Source organism: Xiphophorus couchianus, chromosome 4 (genome assembly GCF_001444195.1).
Source record: "Xiphophorus couchianus chromosome 4, X_couchianus-1.0, whole genome shotgun sequence".
Classification (NCBI taxonomy): Eukaryota; Metazoa; Chordata; class Actinopteri; order Cyprinodontiformes; family Poeciliidae; genus Xiphophorus; species Xiphophorus couchianus.
The window spans coordinates 23,993,039-24,009,530 of record NC_040231.1 but is presented as its reverse complement, the minus strand read 5'-3'; the positions used below and the strand labels follow the sequence as shown (position 1 = coordinate 24,009,530).

At 39.3% G+C, this 16,492-nt stretch overlaps 2 protein-coding genes across 3 annotated transcripts; one reads left to right on the top strand and one right to left on the bottom strand.

Annotated features, from left to right (window-relative positions):
• Positions 1 to 1,311: 1,311 nt before the first annotated feature.
• On the top strand, positions 1,312 to 8,542 carry LOC114142608 (KH homology domain-containing protein 4-like). Of its 2 annotated transcripts, XM_028013969.1 has the most exons (14): positions 1,313 to 1,473; positions 2,031 to 2,241; positions 2,331 to 2,450; positions 2,529 to 2,602; positions 3,077 to 3,129; positions 3,266 to 3,471; positions 3,990 to 4,198; positions 4,429 to 4,489; positions 4,758 to 4,815; positions 5,003 to 5,241; positions 6,052 to 6,156; positions 6,778 to 6,863; positions 6,941 to 7,068; positions 7,535 to 8,542. In XM_028013969.1, exons 1-14 carry the CDS (start codon positions 1,445 to 1,447, stop codon positions 7,663 to 7,665), a joined length of 1,710 nt encoding a protein of 569 aa, XP_027869770.1. In that variant the 5' UTR covers positions 1,313 to 1,444; the 3' UTR covers positions 7,666 to 8,542. The 2 variants fall into 2 exon arrangements, with proteins under 2 accessions (XP_027869771.1, XP_027869770.1); XM_028013970.1 differs by lacking the exon at positions 6,052 to 6,156 and having other exon boundaries at positions 1,312 to 1,473.
• fsd2 (fibronectin type III and SPRY domain containing 2) lies at positions 8,213 to 16,007 on the bottom strand. The gene is made up of 13 exons (XM_028013968.1): positions 15,928 to 16,007; positions 15,216 to 15,499; positions 14,963 to 15,058; positions 13,908 to 14,141; positions 13,746 to 13,768; positions 13,392 to 13,513; positions 12,877 to 13,041; positions 12,601 to 12,735; positions 11,465 to 11,618; positions 10,782 to 10,915; positions 10,355 to 10,487; positions 10,079 to 10,255; positions 8,213 to 8,928 (listed from the first exon to the last, which is right to left on the bottom strand). Exons 2-13 carry the CDS (start codon positions 15,465 to 15,467, stop codon positions 8,679 to 8,681), a joined length of 1,875 nt encoding a protein of 624 aa, XP_027869769.1. The 5' UTR covers positions 15,468 to 15,499; positions 15,928 to 16,007; the 3' UTR covers positions 8,213 to 8,678.
• Positions 16,008 to 16,492: the final 485 nt, after the last annotated feature.

The window sequence follows — 16,492 nt, the reverse complement described above, 5'->3', positions numbered from 1 at the left end:
TTACTTTAAGTTGAGCAAACTCCAACTCAAAATATTACATATTTGCTCCTTGGCATTTTAAAGAATAAGTAAATTCTGGTGTTATTGTGTAAAGAACAAAACTTTTCACATGTAATGTGACATCATTAAGAGTAAGGGTAACTTTGTTATCTTCCATATAATCGATCTACGTGTGATACAAGAATGCTGCATCTTCTCCAAAGATCAAAAAGACAACATAAGAATTTTTGGAGAAAAAAAAAATTGATTAACTAACATTGGTGTTCATACTTACTGCTGAAATCCATTTTCTGCAAAACTACATGAATAGACCCAACAATGACATCCAGGCTGGAAAGAAAATGTTTCTTTTTAATAGGAAGAAATCTTTGGCGTGACCGGGCTCAGAGAGGACGGCCATCTGCCTCAACCAGTTGGAGGTGAGGAGACATGAGGAGAGACGGCACCAACAAAGACAGACGGGACCGTGTTTGTCTGTTTGTCAACTACAACGTTGGCTGTTGGCACAAGATGGGAAAAAAAAAAAACACTGTCCACTCCTAAATGATTTTTTGAGTCATATTACGAGTAGGACCAACTTACTTGATTGTTTTTGCAATAATTCAACGACAGTATTTTAATAACGGTATGAAGGAGTTTCACCAGGCTCAAAGATCCTTGTCAGATCAAAGTGAGTGGAGTCCTTTGCAATTACCAGAGACATTTACCTTTTTCATCTGAAAAGAGGAAAAATAAGTCTTGTGATTTCATTCTTGATTGTTGTGAAATATGCTCAAAGTGAAAATGTTCCTTGCTATATTAAAGACTTTTTCCAAATACAAAAGGCTAAACGTCTATTATATGAAGTGAATAACATGCGTCAATACAAACTTTTTCTTTAACAAAACTGTTTTTGAATTTGAATATAAATGCACAGATGAGGCTTCTCCTGGGCCATAGCATTTTTTTTTCCTCTGACCTCTAACCCTTCAATTCTTATTTTCATTAAAACTGTTTTCTCTCTCTTCCAATTAGACACATTAAAGGAGATTTAAAAGAGGTGGTATTTTTCAACAGTAGCTACAGAAAAACAAAACGTTGCTTTCATTAGAAAATATGATCTTAAATAAATAAATATGTGCTTTTTATCAGATTTCTTTTCTTTGCAATGACCTAAGCCGTATAAACAAGTTTTACTGTGAAAGGCGGAATAAGTTTAACCTTGGCACAGGTGGGTTCGCGGTGTCACATTTGGGCCCCGTACAGTTCTGCCTGTCAGCGCGCCGCTGGATTGTTCCAGACTGACGTTACGTAACATTAAAACAGCCCAACTTCCGTCAGATCAGACTTTGCGACAAAGTCGTCAGAGCAAACAGTCGGCGACATCGGACTGATGGCTGCGGTCGTTCAACACAATCCATATTAGAGACGTTTTAAAAACATTTGTGTTTTCCGGGGTCGTGCTATGTCTTCGGGAATGACGGGACAAACGCCGTGAGTATTACCTTATTTTGGAGATAACTCGAAGAGCGAGCTCACAAGCCGAGGCCGCGTTAGCCATGTCCTGCTATGCTAACGCTAGCTGCTGCGCTAGCCACCTAATAGCTTCTTGGCCTAGTAGTAAAAGTTAGCTCAGGGGCTATCTGTACAATTTATTTTCACTGAAATCTTACGTTTAGAACCAGCGTCTTACGATTAATTCCACTTGCTACTATATACATTTATTGTTAGTCTATTGGTGGTTTATACAGTTTAAACTAGAATCGCAAATTGGTGTTGGCTAACTCAGCATTAGCTTCAGCGTCTGTGGAATGCTAAATTGCTTGTTTGTTTTCTTGATATTTCGGAAGGTACGAATATTATTTATTGCCCAGAGATGCACATTTGGTCAAATATTATAAACTGTCTTAATGTAAAAATAGTAGTACTAAAGTGCATTAGAGAGAGGAGAAAGGAGTTAAGCTCACATCAACGTGAGCTTAACTCTGCATTTTATAAAGTATCTTCATTTGACTGTTGCACTTTTTTTTTTGTGTCTGTACGTTTTTCAGCTGCCTAACAAGTCGCTGGGATCAACCAGCACAACCTAAAAAGAGTGTGGATGTGCAGCAACAGAAGAGTATTGGCAATGCCACGCTCCCCGTCGCGGCAGAAGAAATACCAACAGGGGGAGTTGAGAAAGCAGCAGCCATGGCTGCTAAAATAAATGCCATGTTGATGGCAAAGGGAAAACTTTTAACTCCTCCACCATTACTTCCAAAGGTGCATAGTTTAAAAAAAAAAAAAAGAAAATCTGGAAGGAAGTCTTTTTCTGTTTTTGCAATACTAATAATTTACTTTGTTTTATTAAGAAACCCCCAAGTATCCCTGTACCAACCCCTGTAGAAGAAATGGTGGTCACAGAGGTCGACATAAATGACGTACCACTAAATTGCAGAGAACTTCTTACTAAAGGAAAAACACAAGAGGAGGTAAGTGGAAAACTGGCATTAAACACAAAAAACAACCTTTTTTTTTTGTAACATTTAATTTCTTCTTCTGTTTTTCAGATCAGGTTATTTAGTGGAGCCGTTGTCTCAACTAAAGGTCTTTACATGCCTGAAATTGAAAAAGGAGCGGGAGGGTATGTTGCACAGGGAATTTAATGTTTTATTTTCCATGACTAGTTCTTCAGACGTCTGACACTTTTAATGATTTCTTTAAAAAAAAAAGAAAAGACAGAATTTGTGATGGGATAATAGTTTTGTTATGCAGAGTGGAAGTTTTGAAAGAGTGAAACAAGAAATAACACCTGGGACATTAATAATTTGATTTATGCATCTGAAAATATAGGAAATATATGCTGTATTTGAACTTTAACTTTACTGTATTGTCATAGTTTGTGTCATGCAGTATTTTCTTTCAAACAATTGAGATTTGTATGCAATACATCTCCAAAACATTTGTAATAACGTCTTACTAGATGTCAAGTGGAAGTGTAGAAATGTTTAATTTTTTTATGTTTCAGTGAAAAACGTTTTTGTGCACATTAGACTTATGGGGAAAGTGATGTTTAGTGCAAATGTTTCCCTAACATTTGTGATCTGATTTCTTTCAGACAAAGACCTTTGTATTTACATGTTCAGGGAAAAACACAAGAGCAAGTCAATAGTAAGTAAGATTGTTATTATTTCTTTCATTCAACGAGCAAATTTGATATTGTGTTTGAAAGATTCATAATGCATCTGTCAGTTTTTTTTTTTCCCCCATCTCTCACGTTTTTTTTCTTTTTGCTTTGGGATATCAGAAGCTGTGATGAGAATAAAGGAGATAATTTCTGAAGATGTGATAAGAGCCTCAGCAGCATCCGGAGGACAGCAGGTTCCTGTGATCCCACCACTCACTCTTTACCCTCAGCCACCTCGGCCCGTCATTCCCACTCCTGTGCCACGTTTGCCCAACGCAAACTGTGTGCCGGGCCAGGGACATCGACCAGCAGCTCCTCATACAGGGGTGGGTAAACCTCATAGTTTTTGTTGTGGTTCAAACAACAAGGCTTCCCTTTGGTTAAATACCCAGAGTTAACACACTCTCACTTGTGTTTTTTATGTTTTCACGGGGGGAAAATTACATAACAGCGATGGAACATACACAGATCACAACAACAGGGATATTTCTGTTAAGATAAAGCATCTTTTAGACCAGTGAAAAAGAAAGAAATATAAAATTATAATCAAAAGCCATTATTGCACTTATGGGAATAAGTGCAAGATGTATTTCTAGCTAATTTTTTATAGAATCAAGCAGGCCTTTTAACGGAGGTAAAGAAAGTGAGGCAAATGGAGTTTGTTGCCTTCACTGAAACTCGCCTCCAAAATCAACTAGCAGAGAGAATATCCTTGGTTTGGAGTGAAAAACCTTGGATAGCTGCATTTGCTTACAAAACCTCTTTTTCCTCTAGGAAAAAAATATTTAGCTAATTTAACTGGAAATAATTATTGACACCGTTTATTCTTTTTCTTGTTCCCCAGAGTTTTGTGCACACTAAAATCTTTGTGGGCCTGGACCAAGCGTTACCCTCGTTCAACGTGAAGGAAAAGGTCGAGGGTCCATCCGGTTCGTACCTGAGTCACATCCAGACCGAGACGGGAGCTCGAGTCTTCCTCAGGGGGAAGGGGTCCGGTTACATCGAACAGGCATCCAAACGAGAGTCTTTTGAGCCTCTTTATGTCTACATCAGGTATGTTCACTTTTTTAGACCTTCCCATAAGCCTTTTAGGTGTAGTGTGAAGGATTTCCCTCTTTAAATGAAACAAATTGTAATCAACGTTGTCTGGTTTCAGTTAAATAATAAGCAGCTAATGCTCCTGCTTGCACAGAAGTGATAAAATGTCTTTTGTTTTGCTGTCTGCGAGTCCCTTATTGAGTCTGCTTCGTTCTAGTCCAACAAAGCTCTTTTGTGTGTCGCAGCCACCCGAATGCAGCTGGATTAGAGTCAGCTAAGAAACTCACAGAGAGTCTGCTTGAAACTGTAAGTTCATGATGTCACCATGTAGAAAAGTTTCACCTGAGTTGGAGAATATATTCGGAGGTATAAGAAGGTGAAACTACTGAAGTGTATAGTTTCCACTGATACCCACCTCCAAAATCAATGTGGTAGCGTGAACCGCCTGATCTCGAGTCTTAGATCTTGTGTGCTCTGCACCTACCTACAGACTCATTACTGACAACAAATTAGTACTGTCTCTATGAAACTTGTCACTCATGAGTTATTTTTATTTTCCATCTTTATTCACTAGGTGAGAGCTGAACATGCCCAAATGGTGTCAGTGTACACAGCCACAGGCGCAACGCAGCGTAAGTATTATTATTACTGCTACTGGACAAATTCCAACAAGTTTATCCAGTATCAGATACTGGTTGGCTGCATTGTTCTTGTGATTAGAGAATATTCCCTTGGCATCATTAGTGGTTGAGCAATAAGTTGAGTTGGTAAGCCATACTCCATTTATTTCAAAATTAACATTCTACAATTTCATTTCAGCATACGCAGCACATGGATTTCCAACTAATAGCAGTTACTCTAGCCAGGGGTCCTGGTATAACTACCCAGCAAATGGGTATGCTGGCGGCTATGCAGCGTATCCAGGAGCCGGTGGTTACTGGAGTAATGCAAATGGCCCCCCAAGTCAATCTAACCTGTCGACAACCCCATCTCCATCTTCTCAGGCAATGATTCAGTATCCAGTGTGTCCTAGGAAACCACATCCCTTTCTTGTCCAGGTGACTGCCACACATTGATATCTTTATGTCTAGATTTTTTCAGTGTTTATGTTTCGGTCACATCAGTTTTCTTTCTTCTGTATGTTTTACCAGATCCCTACATATCTACACATTTGCATTGCAGAAAATTAGAACGTTTATTATTAATTTTTGTTCAGTAATTCAGTTCAAAAAGCGTAACTTCCACATAATATAGATTAATTACATCCGGTGTTTATATTCCAAGCCTTTATTTTTGTTAATGTTGAAGATTTCAGGCTTCAACTGTAGGCTGTAATCAATTTTCTCTGTAAATTGCAATCAGTTAAAATAGATTTTGATAGCAGGTATGTTGGCCTGCCTACTCAAAAGTATCTCCATGTACTTCACCCTAAATGAAGGTGGCCCTTTTTGTAGTATTCTATGTTGATTGTGCAACTTCTGGAGCAATGAGCAGCAGTCTTTCCTACGAATGTGTAGGGTATGATATGGTAATAACTTTACATCCTGTATCTAAAGATATATATATTGGTAAGGGTATTTATTTGCTGATATAGACATTTTAATTTTATTGGCTGTAATCAATAATCATCAAAATTAAGAGAAATTGACCCGTGACACCCTGTATATCACTTTCTGTCATGAATCTATTTTAATTACTCAAAATGAGATTCTAGTTTCAGATCAAAATGCACTTCATCTGAATAAAACAAAATGTATAAAAACATTAAGCTGACTCAATCTGTGGCTGTGAGGGGTTGCAGGCTGTGTGTGTTACAAGGCTTTGAACACACACAGCAGTGCACATATGTTGGTTGTGCTCTACTTAAGGATCCGGGCAGCAGTGAGACAGTGGAGCCTGGAGGATCTTTAAACACCCCCCCTGACTCAGGAAGTCCCAAAGATCACTTCCAGGAGGGGGCTAAGGATGAGCAGGTTAGCTGGAGCGCATATTGGTTAAAGCTCATTCTGGTTGTGCTCAAGTTTTGGATCAGTTTGGGTTTCATGAGGATTTCTGAAGCTTCGCATCTGGAAACTCAATGCCGTTTCACTTGATGTTGTTACATAGTCGCTCATAAAACATTTTTTTGTTGTTTTTTCATACCTTTTGTACATCACACCTCTCTCTTGGTATACTATTAAAATATCAGCCATTCCAGATAACATACTCTGTTTGCAAACCCCATAAACATGAGTGAAGTAGAATAATTGATCATAGGTAAGTTTTGATTTGGAACAATATTTGTTACTCTTTGCAATTATTGCTTCATAAACAAACAAAATAGTGATTTTATTTTTTTATTATTGTTGTTTGGATCATAATTACAATAAATATTCACAAATATTTGTGTAAAATGTAAGGGCCACTTTGCAAATTCTTGCCAACGTGTTTATCAAACACTGAGTGCGAGGGTGGCCCGTTTTAATTCATACATTTAAGAATGAGCCCATTTTTGTAGGAATCACTGAAAAATAATGCATATAGATCATTTCAAGCTTTCAAATCTTTTCATGATGAGTTAAATTTTCTAAAGTGATGCCTGACTTCCTCTGTAGCCTGCCAGCTGCTCTCCAGAGGGTCCTGCTCACCTGGAATCCACCCTTCCTTCATCCAGCGTTGGAGAGGAGAAAGTTGTAGAAAGGTTGGATTTTTACAAATTTTCTCTCAGATTTCCTTCAAGTTGATTTTGGGACAATGTTGACATTTGCATCTCTTCAGGATATTGATGCCTCCACCTCCACCGCCATCGCCATTTGTGGCTCCTCCCCCCGTTACGCGCAAGAGGCCGAGGGACGCCACGCCAGAAGCCCCGGCCAGCCCGCCCCTGTCCGCCCCCACGTCTGCGGGTATGCACTTCTTCTCTTCCAACATATTCAGAGAGCCTGAAAGCTCAGACGTTTACTTCTGTGGAGTTCTGTATTGCATGTCGTAGCATCTCCCCCCATGGATCAATGGGGGAGGAGTGGAGACCTGTTTGAACCGCACCACTGCTGGAACTCACTAACGTGCTCTTCTTGTATATGTTTTTTGTCTTTCCCTTGTTCTCTCTCTCAACATGTGTCCCCCGGACGTGCCTGTAATGGATGTGTGCTGTGCTGCCGTTTGATTTTGATATCTTCCCTCCCTCCCGCCCCCGGCTCTGGATCAAACCAACTCAAAAACCACGCCTTATGTGGGGCTCCTCACTGGGTTTCCATTTGTTTTTGTTCTCTCTCTCTCTCTCTGCTCACCCCACTCCTCCCCTGTTTCTCTCCAATGTCTCCCACCTTTCCTTTTTTCTCTCTCTTTTTCTCCATTTTTTTGTAATTACAGGTGTTGACGAAGAGGTGTCGGTGAAGAAGACTAAAGTGAGCGTTGATACTTCTGGGCTCGTGCCCTACGGCGGAGATTCCTCAGATGAAGAGGATGAGAGGACACACAGCAGTAAGACAGAAAACCTATAACGTCTGTCATCCCCCACTGTCCCTGAGATTTTTACAGACCAAAAGTTTTAACTCTCACCATATCGACACAATGAAAGGAGAAGTCTGCCCTGAAATGACCATACCAGCATTTTTATACATTTTACCTCCTTTGTTTCCCTCTTTGGTTTATCTTTCTATTCTTCCAAAAAGGACAGATTTTCACTATGTTTTGGCTCTTGCCAAAATTCAGGTAAAACTTTCCGTACATACAAATAAACCTGATGGGTTTAAAACAATAACATACAGTATGTGGTATATAGATTACAGTGTGTAAATTCCCAAATTATTGCACTTTGCTAATCTAAACAGAGGTTCTTATTTCCTTTGTCCATCCATGTTTAGGTTTTTGTTGTCTGTGTCTCTAGATGCTCTTGCACAAGTAAGATTAAACTTGTTTGGATATATCTTTTAATCTAAAATACTTTTTTAGCTGATGTAAATACAGAAGCTAACAACGAGGTTGATATTTGCTTGTAGTCAAATGTCATCTTGGGCTTTTGAAAAAAGTTACTTTTTTTTCACTTTAATCTGACTAAATGTTGCCCTCATCAACTTTTAACACAGAACAAATTGCATTAAATCCCAGTCATTACACACATCTCAAAGTATGGAGGTACAAAGGGCGGACTTCTCTAGGATGTGAATACAGCTGTATAATAAAGAGAAACTTTCTTCTTTTGTTTTTCCCCCTCCAACTTTTGTTAAGAAAGTCAGATTTTGAGCTTTGACATCTGGCCTTGCTGCAATCACAGATTGTTTAAATACATATAAACTTCAGTGAAACCTTTTTCTTGTCTTGGAAAATGGTGTATGCCTGTTCCCATGGAATACTATAATAAAACAACTTCAGAAAGTATATTGTTTTTATTGATGCATTTGTGTCTGAACATTCATACTGTAAATTATTTTATTTGTAACATTTAATGTCACTATAATGCAAACTGAGGTTAATTATTAGTTCCGTCCATTACCTCGTTAACACCGACTCCCTGTCAGATGAAGGTGTAGTCAGGAGCTTGTATGCCATTATGTACAGTAAGTGCTCCTGGGTTGTCCAGGCTGAAACATGGGTGGACATAATTGTGAAAGTGACAGTGGAAGGTATGCAGATGTTGCTCCAGATTAGCATTGAAGAAGCTCAGAGTCCCCCTGTCGTAGTCGAGAGCCACTCCAATACGCACTGGATGCACTGTAATCCTCAAGTCTGGACTCCAGCCATTATGCAGGAACTCATACTTGTGTCTAAAAGTAAAGAGGACAATGCGATATTAGAAGGAAAAGTTCTGTTTTCTCTCATGTGGCTGGCCGCCTGCTCTGGGAAAGCACAAGACTGAGCCAGCAACTGATATCCAAATGGCTGCAGATGAAAGAAAATAAGAAATGTGACTTAAAAGTTTGCGTAGGCAGAATGAACAACCTGCCCACAATGGAGAATCACATTTGAAGCTTGTATGATATGAATGACTCGATAAATGTGACAAACGGCCTGACTTGTAATAAATACAGTTGCTATAGAAACACAAGACGAGATATTTCATGTTAGTTCCTTTGAGCTCAGGCTTTCACAGGGCTGATGCACATTTTTGTATTTTGCTTCAGAAAGGGAATTTTAAATGCTAAAAATACAGTCCTGGCCCAGTTTCCAGGATCTGCAGTAATAGTCCTGTGGAGGATCAGCACGTTAATTCTGATAGTGGATGAAAACAAATCTGCTTGAGCTTTTGTACTGTTAAAATGAGAGCCAGTTTAATTTTCCTATGCTTGTGCTGCAGTTGGAAAATTGCCATGCTTCAACAGTTGATCAGGTTGCAAATTAAGAGCCCAGATAAAAGTAAGGAATAAATTCCTGAGCAGACTATTAAATGGTTTTACACTTAAACATTCCACTAAAGCACCTGGTATCCACAGTGGTGAAAACATATAATGCCCTATAAAAATCTATGGAAGAGAAATAAATTTGACAATAAAACAAAAACTGACCAAAATACTTTTAGTCTCACTTAAATGGATAAAATCACACAAGTTTTGTGTCAATTCAGAAGCACATGATGAACATCATGACTCAGCATTTTTAAATGATCTACAGAAAGTTCCTGCTACTGTTATGGATTTAACTTTTATGATACGTTCAAGGAGGAAACCCAGCTCTCTTGAGAAAAACATGAGGGCTAACCTAGTGTTTGTCAGAGAGGACAAAGACCAGGACTTATGCATATGAGTCTAGATGTAATTATTTGGACACCAGAACAAAGGAAATGTTTGACCTAAGCCAAACAGCAATTCAGAAAACTAGCATCAAACTAAGAGCATTTCTTGGTTTAAACAAAATGCAATGGGTGACCTAATTTTCCAGTGGATATAACGTGACAGACTGGAGCTGTGCACCGTTTACCTGGACGGGGTGCGAATGTGTCTCATACACCAGGAGCTACCATTGGCCCCGAGGTACGCGTCCCTCTCTGTGTCTTCGTACGCAACTCCGACACGAAACTCCGTCTCATCATCCACCTCGACTTCCCAGTAATGCCTGCCTCGCACTGGAATCAGATCCCCCAAAATGGCTACACATCTGTACACAAACACACACACACATACATACGTAAAATTAAAGGTACCACTGGATGTTTCAATGACGCTTTGTCGCACAAGCAACTGTTGGACACTTCACCTTGTGAAAGTGCTGTCCTCAAAAGCCATTGCCGTTATGGGCAACTCCTCATCTCCATAGAATATAGTGAAGCCGTCTTCTGACATGGAGAGACAGGGATGAGCGGTGTTCTCCAGAAGGTAGAAGAAGGTGCCTGTTCAGTCATCACATAATAACACAAAGAATTTCTTGTTAGTATATCTACACACTTGAGGCTCCTTTTCCAAACAAGGCCATTATAACCGACTGTGTTTTCTAACGGATCCATTTTAAAATTCCTTGTTTTAGCACTGTGCATCCAATAGAGTTTCATTTCATGGAGTGCTAGACTGAGATGTAACCTAACATAGCAACTTGATTAATAAATTAATAGCTCAGAATATTGTGTCCTCTACTAGTCAAAACCACTCAAAGATTTCCAGCAAGCAAGGTTGTTTTCTGTTTTTACCAGTTGTGGAGATGGTTATAGCATCACTCCTGTCACTTGGACCTCCAATGTTGACAGCTCTTACAGAGATGAGGTATTGCCGCCCTGCCTGCAGCTGGATCAGACACTGACAGGTGGGCACGGCCACTATAGACCTAGACACAACACATGAAGGAAAAAAATAAAATCAAAATTTTCTTTCTTAAATCAAGTTCAAATCAAAGGTCACTTTTCGAGTAGTTGTTCTTTACAGCCAGGTAAAATTTATTATACCTCATCCTTTGTAAAATACCAAATAAGTAAATTCAGAGTTGTAATGTGGAGCTTTAAATAGTTTGTATTTTGCAGCAAGCTGATGAAAAATAAGAAATGACTAAGTGTGAGGACACACTTCCAGCTGAGGCAAACACTGCTGCAGGAGCTGAAGCTAAGAATAGATTTTCTAGGACAGAGAACGTCTTGATTCAGCAGCTCTATAACCAAGGGACCTGGAAAAATCCCAGGCCTGCACAACCCTGGCTCTATATGAAGATGATGCAACAACAAGCCTTGTGTCTACCAAAGCAGATGAAGAGTGCTAATACCTTAGGGAGCAGTATGTTGCAAATCTCTGACACCTTAAACATTTCTTTCTATTTTTCTTAAGAAATCATTACATAATCATTGAGAAAGATTGAGGTGGGCATTAATAGCTCGGGTCTTACTCAGTAATGCTGTTCTCTGTGCCAACAGTTCCGGTCTCACTGAGCTCCACGGTATAGGAGTCTACAGGGTTGGTGTTCCCTGACTCCCATCGGATCAGAGCAGCTTCTGGGCAGCTGCTGCACTCCCTCTGCTTGATCACAGGAGGCGACGGCACTACGGAAACACGATTTGGGCTTTCATTTATAGTGTCAAGCCTCTTGAATACTTGCAACTGAAGTTATACCAAAAAAAAAAAAAAACAAGCTAGTATCCAAATGCAACAATCTTGCTTTTAAAGTCTAAGAAATTCTTGAAATTATTCAACCAACTGAATATAATTCTTTATCAGAGCACACATTAGAAAACTAGATGTGATCTCAGGCACAACTGATGTCAACAATCAGAGGTTTTTTCCAGTATTACTTGGATTGGGTTTGTGAGACTGAACACTTTGTTCATGGCAACATCTCACTGAGTGTTAGAAATATGACTAAGTTCAAGATATTCAGAGAAGAGATTATCATCTTGAAAAGTTTAAGGGGTGCTATTATGGATTTTCCAGACACATAGTGCCATTTATAGCACCATGAAGTAACTATGTTACCTTCAGTTGTTATAAAAATGTTATATAAATCGAATATCAATTTGAATTTGCAATTTCACGTCCCTTTTTTTTTAAGAAGCTCCTGCTCCACTATGACTTGGTTTCAGAGCATGTCCTGGTAAATATTAGAATGCAAATCAATGGTGACTGACTTGAACTCTCATTAGTTGGGGATTTGAAAAAGGCAGGAACAGCACACAAATCCAGAAATAATAGTGAATTGGAGGCCCTTGTGTATGAGCAGCAGGCATAGAGTCCTCAAGGATGCTGCCAGAAGCTGGTGCCTGGCTATATATCCCATTTGCAGCAGGCCAGAAAAGCAAAAGGCTGCTCTACTAAGTGCTAAATGCTCTCTTCACGAACTGGTTGAGTAATTTGGAGATTGCAGTTTTCATTGAAAGTGTCATTTTCTATGTAATTCAAAGAAACCACTTGTAATAGCACATGACATTACAGTTTTGTTTAATTTGACAATAAATCTAATTTGCAGTGGCGGGTGAATGATTTTCAGTGCACCTATAGTGTTGTGAGGACACCGTGGCACTAAATTACCTGTCATGTACAAGGCCTTCTCACTCGCTGGGCTGATGCCTGTTGTGTTGGTAGCCGTCACCCAAAGCTCATATTGAGCATTGGGGAGCAGTTCTGTCACAGTGCAATGGGTCTCCTTCACTTTTACCTTGCTTTCTGAAAAAACAACAGCAACAACAAAAAAAAAAACACATCCATTTAGTTGGACTGTTGCTGAAATATATATATAAAAAAACAACAATTCTACAACACTATATTTGTAATGGTAGTGTGAAAGCCAGTGAAAGCTTGCCATACCCTGCGGTGCACAGGTACCGTCTGCGGGCGTGTCCTCCAGCACCGGTCGGTAGTAAAGCTCATAGTACTCCACCGTGTCGTCGGAGAATAAGCTCCAGCACACATGCAGGGAGGTCTGGGTGGCCGAGTTGGGCAACTGCGGGTTGATCACTGGGGCAGACGGAGCTGTTTGTATGACGCAAATACACAACCAGTCCACTCTTGTTATCGAGGCAACAACCAAAGAACATGTTAAAATAGCTTCATCTAGTAAACTTTACATTAATTTAAATGAGCAGTACCACTTTTGCCAAGAAGAAAGTTCAAGTATCCAATCAGAGAATTCGTACAGGCTTGTTGCTAAGGAAGACTATATTTCAATCGGTACGCATAATTTTTATGCTGGAGCTACGGGCATCTTTGGTGGAATGTGTATAATGTCTGGGCAATCTCTGTATCACAGAGTTTTCTATGTTGTGCATTATTCCGATATCCTTGTGATTTACTTCAATAGGTGATTCGTTTATGATTCAGACCTGGCACAATATTGATGGAGTCCATCATGGTTTTCACATCTGACAGATCGGCCAGCGGCGTAATGAATTCCAGACTCGTCGACAGCGAGAGGTCGATGTCCTCCTTGGCAAACTCCTCGACTCTAGTTAAGCATACAGGTCATTCTGGTAAATTACAAGATTTAAAACAAAGATGAATATTCAAGTGCCATGCCATCTGGATAACACCTTAGCATGAACATTTAAATAAAGCAACATTTATGTTACCAAGAGTTTATATGTTGGCTATGTGCTATCAATGTTAGGTCCTCCCAAATCACTCTGCAGTCCCTGCTAGTGTCACAACATGCACACACAGAGCAGCTTCATGGTTACCTTTTAACAACGGGCATAACTGTCTGTCAACAAAAGTCAAAAGGAATCTATCAAACAGGATTGTTTATTTTTTTTTACATTTACGTTTTGAAATATCATAACTGATGTGTTTTATTTTGTGTATGGAAAAAAAAAATCTCTAACTAAACCAAGTTGAGTTACCTTTAGGAAAAGCCTCTTGTCCTGGCAGCGGTAAACCTCCTGGGCGGTCTCGATGAGCTCCTTCGAGGTGTCCAGCGCCTGCCCACAGGCCACCAGCTGGTTGTACAGGGACTCCAACTTACCCTTCTTCTCCTCCTGCAGTCCTGTCTCCCTGTCGTCGTAGCGCTGGGACAACGTCTGCAGCACGTCGTTGTAGTGCTGCTCCAAGTGCTGCTCCTGGCGGCCGAAGTTCTCCTGGACCAACATTCAGGCGATCCGATGCAGTTTGAGACTGAAGCATTGATCTGCATGTTCAGTTCTGCTGCTACATGCACTGAGAATGGACCAGGGCTTCAAGAAATGTACCATTTCAGATTCCAAGGTAGTCTAGAATATTTAAATTGCTCCCTGGCAGATTTTCATCATATTTAAGTGCAAAACTTTTACCTAATGTAAGGTGAACAGTGAAACAGTGCAATGCAGAAACTGGATTCTAATTTGTCAGAAACGTAAAAGGTAATTTTGCAGATTTTTAGCCAGTTGCAATAACTTAAGTAACACCTACTTCAAAATCTATAACACTGAGATTACAGAAAACTAAGATAACTAAAACTAAGATAAGTAAAAAACTAAGATAGGAATTCCATTGCATTGAATCAGGTTCAGGTGAAAACTTATGATCTAGGAAGGCCAGGAGATCAAGAAAGCAGTGGAAGTAACCTGTGGTTAATTCACAAACTAAAATGTCAAAACTGGACAACAATCAAATAGTTGTGTTGTAGCAAATCAAACAGAAATAATGTATTTAAATTGTGAGTCAAATTAAATGTCTAGAAATGAAATTTAGATCACACCATGTCATTTTCCTTACCAACCCATTTTAACTTGCAACTTGCCAAGGAAAGTCAAACCCAATGATAACAAAAGGGTAATGTGTATATTTCAACAGCATATGCTATTTGAAACCTGTGTGGATTGAAATAACATATGAAGCTTTCACTCCCCTAATTTGTTTTTGTTTTAAATCATTCGAGATGTTTGTTGCATAAAACGTTCACACAGAAATATAGATTTACCTCCACAGTGAGAAAGATTTCCTCCAAATGACCAGCAAAGTTCTCCATCTCAGCGACCTTCCCCTGCAGCTGATTCCTGGTGGAGGTGATCTCACCCTGAAAGCAGATGAGACTCAGGGTCCAACACTTTCCTAATTTCATTTTTTTTTTTTGTCAATTATTTGTGAAAAACTGGTTTAAAGGCAAATTAAACCCCCAAAATTTAAGAATGAATTAACAAATGACATGCTGTTGTGGTGTTAGTGCCCCTCACCTCGCATTCTCCCTTCTCAAACACATCATCACGTCCATCTTCTGCCCCAGTGGGGGACGGACAGCTGTCTTCACAGGGTTCGAACCGCAACGACTCGTTGGTGTTAACTGAAAACCTCTGGAAGGTCCTTCCTGCAGGCTCTGGAGCAACAGTGTATGCCTCCATGGTGCTCGATTCTCTGCTGAAGTCCTGCTGCTCGCTCTCTTCTGAGATCACATCCAGCCTGCCCCCTCTGATGTCATTCAAGTCCATGAGGGCACTGACTGTGCACAGTGGACAGGGGTCTGCAACATACACAGGTTGAAGAATAGATTCCTTCAGATCATTCTTTTCTAAATTACATAAGCGTGTAGGTCTATAAAAATGTGTACATATAAATAAATAAGAATTAAAAAATCTGTAATTGTGTTTTAGTGACTTGCTTCTGATAAATAAATTAAACTGGAAGTTATGTGGAGCAATTAATAAAAGAATTAACTCAATAATTCACTAAAATAATCTTTTTTTTTGCTTGTCGTTTGTGTCCGACAAGCAAACTTTGTGAGGGGTCCAATCCCTAAAGCTGAGGCTGACAAAAATAGATGCAACTCACACTGCTCATATGTCACAAGTATTTCAAATATCTACACCAGATTTGTTTCTTTCAAACATGCGATCTATATTATGCGAACAGAGAAGTTTTCTTGGTATTGTAAAATATAAATTACCATACCGGTATCAGCAGGATTATTTGAGTCGGTAATTTAGGATGGAAATCCCCCAACAGCTGATTTAAAGGTCAAAGTTGAATGCAAAACATGGAGTGTTGTGATGCGTTCGTGTAACCTCGTAACTTTTCAACATGAACCTAATGACCACATTTTGATTTGACTTTGACCTAATTTATGATTTAGTTCCAGTTAATTTCGTCTTGAGTTAGTAATATCATATTATTGACATTTGTCTTAGGTACAATAAATATTCTAGCTTAACTGACAGGAAACTTAAATAAACGATTCTACTGCTAATTAATGACACAATATCTGTAATTTTGCTGCTTTTTATGGAACCCGTCTGGTCACATGGATAAATATAAAATAATAGCCACGACTTAATATTTCATCGGCACGACTTATTTCATTCATGGGCATAATTAAAATGTTTTTATCCTAGGTTACCAGACGGACTCTGTAGCTTTCCCTAGTCTTAGTGTTGTTTTTTTTATATTATTATTAAAAACGATGATAGTGTGTTAATTTTAATTGGCTTAAATTGTTTGTCAGCTCAGATAATATACG